Source organism: Diachasma alloeum, unplaced genomic scaffold (genome assembly GCF_001412515.2).
Source record: "Diachasma alloeum isolate Michigan unplaced genomic scaffold, Dall2.0 Dall_scaffold_00578, whole genome shotgun sequence".
Lineage (NCBI taxonomy): Eukaryota > Metazoa > Arthropoda > Insecta > Hymenoptera > Braconidae > Diachasma > Diachasma alloeum.
Genome location: NW_021680710.1, coordinates 169,623 through 180,978, shown reverse-complemented (window position 1 = coordinate 180,978; position 11,356 = coordinate 169,623). Strand labels below are relative to the sequence as shown.

General features: G+C 36.6%; 1 protein-coding gene across 1 annotated transcript in view; it reads left to right on the top strand.

Annotated features, from left to right (window-relative positions):
* Nucleotides 1–3,657: 3,657 nt before the first annotated feature.
* Nucleotides 3,658–11,356, top strand: part of LOC107043453 — a 166,416-nt gene continuing 158,717 nt past the window's right edge. The window contains exons 1-2 of the mRNA XM_015264972.1: nucleotides 3,658–3,953; nucleotides 4,026–4,151. Of these exons, the coding sequence (XP_015120458.1) occupies nucleotides 3,807–3,953; nucleotides 4,026–4,151 (273 nt within the window). The 5' untranslated portion in view covers nucleotides 3,658–3,806. The remainder of the gene's footprint in view (nucleotides 3,954–4,025; nucleotides 4,152–11,356) is intronic.

The window sequence follows — 11,356 nt, the reverse complement described above, 5'->3', positions numbered from 1 at the left end:
AATTAATTACATAAATCCACATAATACCTTTATTATTGGTTACTAAAGCCTCTCCCCCATAAAGATTTTCTCCCAAATTTAATCGTGGTAAACCTTGTTTTATTTCTGTGTTCAATACTTTAATTCCCATCTTTTTCTTGCAACGAGCAGGAACTGTCACTCTAGTTTGCATTAGTGGAATTTTGATTCCCTTATTATTTATTCGCAAACTGCTGTCAGAAAAACAGAGCGTTGCTCTTTCGTTTCGTAAGAACTGCGCACCTAATATACCGTCGTATTTAATGGGGAAATCTGCACGAATAATCTGAAATTTGCATGTTACGGAATCAAACGTGATTTGAGCTTCGCCAATTGTCTCATCTGACCCTGGGGTAATGCCTCTCAATGAAAAGCGTTTATCTCGATTAATTTTGATACCCGGTTTTAATGCATTTTCTTTCAATAAATTAATATCAGCCCCAGAGTCGACAAGGAGTCAATTTTTCATGTTTATCAAATCATCACTTGTGATAGTGACACAAGGGAGTGTCATCTGTTCAGCTTGATTGGTGTTAATCGATGCTGATTTGAGGGAGTTTTGAGAATTTGACTGAGAATTTTGTCTATTGACATTGTTAGAATTATTATAACGACAATTGCGTGTAGAATACCCAGTCACTTTGCAATTAATACAATAACCCGGTTTATACTGACTGTGACATTGGTTCATCATGTGGCCCGTTTTCCCACAAGCATAACAAATTGTTTGATTTCTCATTGTATTATTACCTGAACTCTGAGTCTGTGTAACATTTACTCTGGCTGATCTGTGTGATCGATTGTGTGGATTATACGGTCCGTGATTTTTATAATGACCATTCTGATGATTTCGCGAATAATTCAGAGAGGGGCGATTGTCCTGGCTTTCTGTGTTGTTTAAAATTTTATTTTGCTCGTGCTTGAAAATATCGTTACGTTGTTCAATCTCTTTTTGTTTTTCAATCGCGATTTTAACTGCTGCTTCGAAATTTATCGGTTTTTCATTTGAAACTTGTGAACTCAACTCACCCCTCAAACCGCGAATAAAACTATCGCGAGCTCCCTCTTGTGTTGTCACCAAAAGCCCGGCTGAAAGTTCAATTGGATATTTCTCTTGAATTAATTCTGTAATTCCTTGAAGAACAACATTTATTCTCGCGACATAATCGATGATTTCTTCTTTCGGTTTTTGATGAATAATTGCCAGTTGACCCTGCCATTGAGAAAATGTCTGGCGAGGTGCAAATGCTTGTTTGAGATTAGCAAAAATACTGTCAAGAGTCAAAGTAGTCTGATTTGCAATATATTTGCTGGCTCTACCGGAAATCTTTGATTTTATCAGTTGTATGAAATAAGTGTGATAAGTCGGTGATGCAAGCGAAACTGCTTGTTTGCACAAATCGATGAAATTGTTTACTGGGATATTGTCTCCATTGAAGTTTGGAATTAAGTTTGAAATATCTTTGATGGACATTGAAGGCAGAGATTCTTGGCTGCTCGTACTCGCTCAATTTCCTGATACTGATTCTGATTGTAACACATTATTTGTGCCATTACTTGAAACATCACTCGCTGAATCTAATGGATCTCTAACATTTCCCGTTTGTACAGATTCCCCCCTTCTTGTACTTCCCCTGGTAGCTCCTCTGACAGGCGGCATTTTACTGTTTAAAATTAAAATTTCCTCAGTGAAATAATTATTTTAAAATTCCTAATAACTGCTTCTATCTTCTAGAAAAACTATCTGAACTGAAAATTTTGTGCTTTCTCTACTAGGCATGGACGAGGCTGCGGCCCGATCAGTGTATCTCGCTACTACTCAGTAAAACCGCAGAAAACCTGAGCAATACCCTGACTTGTCCATCCTCAAAAATGATACTTATTTCTAGACTTACAATTCTTTTACGAATTACAGCTACTCCAATTGGTTCACTTGTCACTATAATTTTCTCTTTGATTCACTAATTGCCCATAAATTTTCACTTCCACTTCGCACTTTATTCTGCTCGATGAATCCTCTGGAAACTGCCTGGCTGCAACCGCCCTGGACCTCTTAGCTGGAACTGCCGGAACTCCGCTTCACTCAACCCCGATGTTGACAGGAAAAATATTTAATTGAATTTAAAAATTCTAATTCCACTTCTGATGAATGCGACTATATATCCCACCGCTGTCACCAATTGTTATGTCCTATCCAAGTTACTAGGAGGACAGTAGCGCCATTTGGAATATTGAGCGCCAAACTTTGAAGTGTGGATCCGTTAGCCGCTAAACCTCTGATGAGGACTCCATCGATGTTGACACGTTCAATGATAGGATAATTGGATTGAAGGTTTATTTATGAATAAATCCAAACACCAGTGCTTAGGAGAGCACATTAACACTTTTATTCAAAATAACTCTTGACTCAAAAATCTAAAACTTGGACTACAAACTGGATGAACTTCTAATAAACTTATAAAAACTCATAAAAACTTTGAAGAAAAACTACTTGAAGAGAGAAGCTTGAAAAGTTGTCGGAACAACAGCCACGATGGGACTGACTTAAACTTAAGTTTTTAATCTAAGGGTTGGCTCAAAACACCAAAAAGACTAGACCAAAAAGTTGCGCGCGCAATCCTGGCCCAGAGGAAAGGGAAGAGGGGTATGCTAAAACAGAAAAGGGGAAATGAAAAGAGGGAGGAAGGGAAAGCGTGCGACGTCGCCAGTTTTTCTCTTGAAGGGTCTCAGGCCTTCCGCGTAGGAATACAATGAACAAAGGAGAACCCAAACACGTGTGGACCACTTGAAACAGAGAAACTTTCGAAATATACCAGAATTGAGATTTTACGATTTTACGACTGTGACCGATGTGTTTATTTTTCTCTCTGAGTTTAGAATTTTCAGGAAAAGCCTTTCTGTAACAAATTTTGGAGAGTAATAAATTGAGAACTCAACTCAAGTACATGACATTTACGATTGCTGGCAACGGTTTTTCTTACACTCGTCAAATTATTTTTTGTCCATTGTTCATTGTCCTCTGTTCGACCGTTTTCTTGGCATTCTCAAATTTCAGACTTTTTTATATTCATTTTGAAATGATAATTCAAATCTCGCGGATTAAAATGGCCGATAAATAGTGCCATCTATAAAATTCAACGTCGGGACGTTACACCTTTCCCCATTCTATAAAAATTAGACTCAACAAGAGTCTAATTTTTCAAACAAGTTTCATGTCTTATTCACATAATTATGAACTATTTAAGCTAATTTACAGCATTAAGTTTACATTTGAATATTGATATAAACAATTATTTACATTCTTATGGTTCTATGTGNCCAGCGACAGCGCTGGTATTTTCTATTAATTTTTTGACCTACGTGTCAATAATAAATGTCGAGAAAAAAGAAAAGACTTTTAGATCATTAGATTCTGCATTCATTATACTATTGATTATAATATGTTCGATTTTACATTCCTGACAATTATTACAAAATGCGAGGAGCTACCGTATTGAGAACCCCTTTCCGGTTATCGACACATTTTTATTCGGGCCCTACCATACCAACAGTTCCGTACGCTCCATCGTAGTCCATGCGCCACCGCTACGAATTTTGCTGTTGAACACTTTACATTGGCCCTGCTGATCTCCCCTATAATCTCTGCTATAATCTCTGGTAATAATCGTCGGGTCCTAAACAACCCTTATCTAATTGATAGTATGATTGATCTTGCTTTTGTGATATTAATCATTGCTCTCCATAAAACTGCATAAAATACCAGTTATAGTACCGAGCGGAGACTCAAAATGGTTGACAAACTCGTAAAAACTTCGACGGAAATTATCCAGAATGACAAAGTGAACGAAATTCGCGAATGCATTTTGTATTCCAACAACGAGAACCAATATTTAGACGTTGTTGAAAATATTCCATGTCCGGAGTTTCAATTCTCGGTGAGTTAAATCAATGTACCACTAATTATTTTTATCATTTGAGTACATTGTGATTTTTGAATTGTTCTTCAGACATTGGCATGTTATATTTGCAATGGATACTATGGACCATGTTTCGAGGAGCCAGTTTGTGCCACTTGTCATGCATTTTTATTCCCAGATTGCATTGGAGTTGCTGGTGTACCTATATTTAGTGAGGTAATATTAATATTATATCAAATTCGTAATAATGTTACGAGCGAAAATATTGGAATAAGTCCCACGAAATCTTAAATTATCGTTGATTAAGTGACGATTGTTTTTACGTTTTTTTTTCATAAAACAGTATGCTTTAATGGAGAAATAAATTGCGTGATAATAATCTTGGAACATTTCTCTGTTTGAGCACATAAGAAGAACGTGAGAAAATTTCGAAGTGTGTCATAAAATCGAATGAAGAAAAAATTCGTACAAATTCCGCACCAAAATATTTTCTACATTGACTGACTGCAATACTATAGTATTTGCCTTTCAATACGTTATAACCATTGGAAAGGTCAATGCATTTCCGTCCTCAAATAATTATAAGGAAGACTCCCACATTTTCTGATGTATTGCCTTACTGGCATACTATCTTAGGAGTGAAGTAGTTTACATGAATAAATCAAAAGATGATGTTCGTAGATGATTTCATCCTTCTCAGAAAAGATTCCCTGATATTTGCTTCTGAATCTATTTATTTCTGAGAAATTTTTAAAATACTCGTCACTTGAATAAAGATGAATTTTTGAGTCATCTATTTTTAATAAGATACCGTAAGGCTGACATTTTCTTGGGAAAAATTACCTTTTACACACAATGGAGACCCTTCATTTTTTTTCAACGTGCAATTTTCATTGAAACCTTTTCTACACCTCCGTAAATTTAGCGAAATCGAGTGATTTGGCGGCCATTTTGAAAACACCTAAATTATGTGCTATTTATGTGCTTTTTTTTTTGGTATCCAAAAATTTTTTTGCTATGCTGGAGTAGTGGAAAATGAGGGGGGGAAAGCGTCGAAACCCATTAAACGCCATAACGGGAATTTTGGTTGGGCGGAGTAGTCCAAAGATGCATGGAAACTTATGTGCTCATCAATATTCGTAAGCATAAATGATTTTTATTGTCAATAGCAACGTGTTGAATTATTTGTTATCAATGAATCTTCTTCTTCTCCTATGTCTACTGAATTGGATTTATAAATGCCTCGAGATTAATGTGCCCATCAATATTAGTTAACAAAAATGATTTTTATGGCAAAAATAGTTGTGTTGTATTTTTTATCACAGACAGACCAAGTCACATGACACAGCTCCCGTATTATGTCTATTAACTTGGACTTATAAATGACTAGAGATTTATGTGCTCATCAATATTAACCAACAAAAATGATTTTTATGGAAAAAATAGTTGTGTTGTATTTTTTATCAAAGACAGACCGAGTCACATGACTTAGGCCCACAGACTAGAATCCTCTTACGCAGTATGTCTATTGACTTGGACTTATCAATGACTGGAGATTTATGCGCTCATCAATATTAACCACCCAAAATGATTTGTACGGGAAAAATAGTTATGTTGTATTTTTTATCAAAGACAGACCGAGTCGCATGATTTAGGCCCACAGACTAGAATCCTCTTACGCAGTATGTCTATTGACTTGGACTTATAAATGACTGTACATTTATATGCTGATCAATATTAGCCAACAACAGTGATTTTTAAATACAAAATAGTTGTGTTGTATTTTTTATCAAAGACAGACCGAGTCGTATGACATTGGCCCTCAGACTAGACACAGCGCATGGATTATGTCTATTGACTTGGACTTAAAAATGACGGGAGATTTATGTGCTCATCAATATTAGCCAATGAAAATGATTTCTATGGAAAAAATAGGGGTGTTGTATTTTTTTATCACGGACAGACCACGTCACATGACACAGCTCCCGTATTATGTCTATTAACTTGGACTTATAAATGACTAGAGATTTATGTGCTAATCAACATCAACCAACAAAAATGAATTTTATGGAAAAAATAGTTGTGTTGTATTTTTTATCAACGACAGACCGAGTCACATGACTTAGGCCCACAGACTAGACACAACGCACGCATTATGTCCATTGACTTGGACTTATAATTGACTAGAGATTTATGTGCTCATCAATATTAGCCAACAAAAATGATTTGTACGGGAAAAATAGTTGTGTTGTATTTTTTATCAAAGACAGACCGAGTCGCATGATTTAGGTCCACAGACTAGACAGAGCGCATGAATTATGTCTATTGACTTGGACTTATAAATGACTGTACATTTATATGCTGATTAATATTAGCCAACAACAGTGATTTTTAAATAAAAAATAGTTGTGTTGTATTTTTTATCAAAGACAGACCGAGCCGCATGATTTAGGCCGACAAACTAGACACACCGCATGAATTATGTCTATTGACTTGGACTTACAAATGACTGTACATTTATATGCTGATCAATATTAGCAAACAACAGTATACCATACCAATATTTTTGCAATAAAAAAGAATTTTGTTTCCTAATATTAATAAACACAAATTTCCAGTCATTTATAGGTCCAAATCAATAGACAGAATGCGTGAGCTGTGTCATGTGAGTTGGTCTGTCGGTGATAGAAAATACGACACCACTATTTTTGGTGTAAAAACCACTGTTGTTGACTAATATTGATGGGCACATAAATCTCGAGACATTTATAAGTCCAAGTCAATAGACATAATTCATGCGCTGAGTAGTCTGTCGGCCTAAGTCATGTGAGTGGGTCTGTCGTTGATAGAAAATACAACACCACGATTTTTTATTTAAAAATCACTGTTGTTGGCTAATATTGATGAGCACATAAATCTCCCGTCATTTTTAAGTCCAAATCAATAGACATAATTCATGCGCTGTGTCTAGTCTGAGGGACTATGTCATGTGACTAGGTCTGTCTTTGATAAAAAAATACAACACCATGATTTTTTATTTAAAAATCACTGTTGTTGGCTAATATTGATGAGCACATAAATCTCCCGTCATTTTTAAGTCCAAATCAATAGACATAATTCATGCGCTGTGTCTAGTCTGAGGGACTATGTCATGTGACTAGGTCTGTCTTTGATAAAAAAATACAACACCATGATTTTTTATTTAAAAATCACTGTTGTTGGCTAATATTGATGAGCATATAAATGTACAGTCATTTAGAAGTCCAAGTCAACAGACATACTGCGTTAGCTGACTCTAGTCTGTGGGCCTAAGTCATGTGACTCGGTCTGTCTTTGATAAAAAATACAACACAACTATTTTTTCCATACAACTCATATTTGTTGGTTAATATTGATGAGCACATAAATCTCTAGTCATTTATAAAATCACTGTTGTTGGCTAATTTTGATGAGCACATAAATCTCCAGTCATTTATAAGTCCAAGTCAATAGACATAATACGTGAGCTGAGTCTAGTCTGTCGGCCTAAGTCCTGTGACTAGGTCTGTCTTTGATAAGAAATACAACACCACTATTTTTGCCATAAAAATCATTTTTGTTGGCTAATATTGATGAGTACAAATCTCTAGTCAATTATAAGTCCCAGTCTTTGATACAAAATACAACACCCCTATTTTTTCCATACAAATCATTTTTGTTGGTTAATATTGATGAGCACATAAATCTGTACTCAATTATAAGTCCAAGTCAATAGACATACTGCTTGAGCGGAGTCTAGTCTGTGAGCCTAAGTCATGTGACTCGGTCTGTCTTTGATAAAAAATACAACACGCCTATTTTTTCCATACAAATCATTTTTGTTGGTTAATATTGATGAGCACATAAATCTGTACTCAATTATAAGTCCAAGTCAATAGACATACTGCTTGAGCGGAGTCTAGTCTGTGAGCCTAAGTCATGTGACTCGGTCTGTCTTTGATAAAAAATACAACGCAACTATTTTGTTCATACAAATCTATTTCATTGGCTAATATTGATGAGCACATAAATCTCTAGTCATTTATAAGCCCAAGTTAATAGACATAATACGGGAGCTGTGTCATGTGACTTGGTCTGTCCTTGATAAAAAATACAACACCATGATTTTTCATTTAAAAATCACTGTTGTTGGTTAATATTGATGGGCACATAAATCTCCAGTCATTTATAAGTCCAAGTCAATAGACATAATTCATGCGCTGTGTCTAGTCTGTGGGCCTAAGTCATGCGACTCGGTCTGTCTTTGACAAAAAATACAACACAACTATTTTTCCCGTACAAATCATTTTGGTTGGTTAATATTGATGAGCACATAAATCTCTAGTCATTTATAAGTCCCAGTCAATAGACATAATGCGTGCGTTGTGTCTAGTGTGTGGGCCTAAGTCATGTGACTCGGTCTGTCTTTGATAAAAAATACAACACCCCTATTGTTTCCATACAAATCATTTTTGTTGATTAATATTGATGAGCACAGAAATCTGTAGTCAATTATAAGTCCAAGTCAATAGACATACTGCGTGAGCGAAGTATAGTCTGTGAGCCTAAGTCATGTGACTCGGTCTGTCTTTGATAAAAAATAAAACGCAACTATTTTTCCCATACAAATCATTTTCATTAGCTATTTATGAGCACATAAATCTCTAGTCAATTGTCAATGGACATAATGCGTGCGCTGTGTTTAGTCTGTGGGCCTAAGTCATGTAACTCGGTCTGTCTTTGATAAAAAATACAACACTACAATTTTTGCCATAAAAATCATTTTTGTTGGTTAATATTGATGGGCATATAAATCTCCAGTCATTTATAAGTCCTAGTCAATAGNTCTTTGATAAAAAATACAACACCCCTATTGTTTCCATACAAATCATTTTTGTTGATTAATATTGATGAGCACAGAAATCTGTAGTCAATTATAAGTCCAAGTCAATAGACATACTGCGTGAGCGAAGTATAGTCTGTGAGCCTAAGTCATGTGACTCGGTCTGTCTTTGATAAAAAATAAAACGCAACTATTTTTCCCATACAAATCATTTTCATTAGCTATTTATGAGCACATAAATCTCTAGTCAATTGTCAATGGACATAATGCGTGCGCTGTGTTTAGTCTGTGGGCCTAAGTCATGTAACTCGGTCTGTCTTTGATAAAAAATACAACACTACAATTTTTGCCATAAAAATCATTTTTGTTGGTTAATATTGATGGGCATATAAATCTCCAGTCATTTATAAGTCCTAGTCAATAGACATACAGCGTGAGCTGAGTCTAGTCTGTGAGCCTAAGTCATGTGACTCGCTTTGTCTTTGATAAAAAATACAACGCAACTATTTTTTCCATACAAATCATTTTCATTGCCCTGGCGATCCAGGAGCCACGGTATTTGCGTGGCTGTTGCGTGGCTATTAGGATTCTCATTTTTGGAGCTAAAAAAGGGGAAATGATATCTGAAAACACAATAAAAGTGGATAGACGAATTATTAGTTTATATTTGCACTGTTTATAACATTGTTTTCTATCAATTGATTAAAATTAATGTGAGCGTATATAATGATAATACAAGTCCCGTAGGGGGAATGCCGGGAGATGGCGGCAGTGTCGATATCCCAACGGGGTCGGTCAAGTCGACAGCAGTCGCAGCCAGAATAAGTGAGACCCCAACAGAGGTGGGGCGCCACGGTCGATTCTGACGGCTGGGCGAGCTGCCTGTGCCGGTAACTCGGCAGTAGGGCCAGAAGAAGAATATCCATGGATTTTTGGAGTGGGGGACAAGCATATGAGTGGGAATTACGTAGAGTGGGGGTACCCTGGGTAGGAAAAACTTCTGCTAGAAGCCCTATAGCAGTCCCGCTGTCACAGGGGTAGATTCAAAGGAGAGTTTATGTCCTCCTTGTCCTCAATGTTTACTTTATATTTTTCCGTTGATTCATTCGCCCGCTAATTAAGGGATGAAACAAGGACTTTTCGATGGAGAATTAGATTCCCCATCTATTAACCCCCGTTTCATCCCTTAATCTCTGTAATAAAAAAATTAAAACTGCGACGAAAGTCACGGTGCTATGAGAAACCCAATGGTTTCTCGGCGCAGAGCGCCACCCCAATAATTCGCCCGCTAATTAAAAAATCGTCTCTCCCCTCCTAATTAACATTAAAGAATGAAACTACTGCTGTTCGATCGAGAATTAAATTCTCCATACAGCAACCCACGTTTCATCCCTTAATCTCTGTAATCAAAAAATAAAAACTGCGACGAAAGTCGCGGCGCTATGAAAAACTTGATGGATAACTCGCCCGCCAATTAAAAAATGGTCTCTCTCCTCCTGATTAATATTAAGGGATGAAACCAATGCTGTTCGATGGAGAATTAAATTCCCCATACAGCAACCCACGTTTCATCCCTTAATCTCTGTAATCAAAAAATAAAAACTGCGACGAAAGTCGCGGCGCTATGAAAAACTTGATGGATAACTCGCCCGCCAATTAAAAAATGGTCTCTCTCCTCCTGATTAATATTAAGGGATGAAACCAATGCTGTTCGATGGAGAATTGAATTCCCCATACAGCAGCCCCCGTTTCATGCCTTAATCTCTGTAATCAAAAAATAAAAACTGCGACGCATTTTACGGCGCTATGAAAAACTTAATGGATAACTCGCCCGCCAATTAAAAAATCGTCTCTCTCCTCCTAATTAATATTAAGGAATGAAACCAATGCTGTTCGATGGAGAATTAAATTCCCCATCCTTCAACCCCCGTTTCATTCCTTAATCTCTGTAATAAAAAAATAAAAACTGCGACGAAAGTCGCGGCGCTATGAAAAACTCAATGGTTTCTCGGCGCAGTGACTCCCGACAACTCGCCCGCTAATTAAAAAATCGTATCTCTGCTCCTAATTAACATTAAGGAATGAAACCAATGCTGTTCGATGGAGAATTAAATTCCCCATCCAGCAACTCCCGTTTCATCCCTTAATCTCTGTAATCAAAAAATAAAAACTGCGACGAAACTCGCGGCGCTGTAAAAAACTTGATGGATAACTCGCCCGCTAATCAAAAAATTGTCTCTACCCTCCTAATTAATATTAAGGAATGGAACCAATGCAAAATAAAAACTGCGACGAAAGTCGCGGCGCTATGAAAAACCTAATGGTTTCTCGGCGCAGTGACTCCCGACAACTCGCCCGCTAATTAAAAAATCGTATCTCTGCTCCTAATTAACATTAAGGAATGAAACCAATGCTGTTCGATGGAGAATTAAATTCCCCATCCATCAACCTTTGTTGCATCCCTTAATCTCTGTAATAAAAAATTAAAACTTCGACGAAATTCACAGCGCTTTACGATAACTCGCCCGCTAATTAAAAAATCGTCTCTCCCCTCCTAATT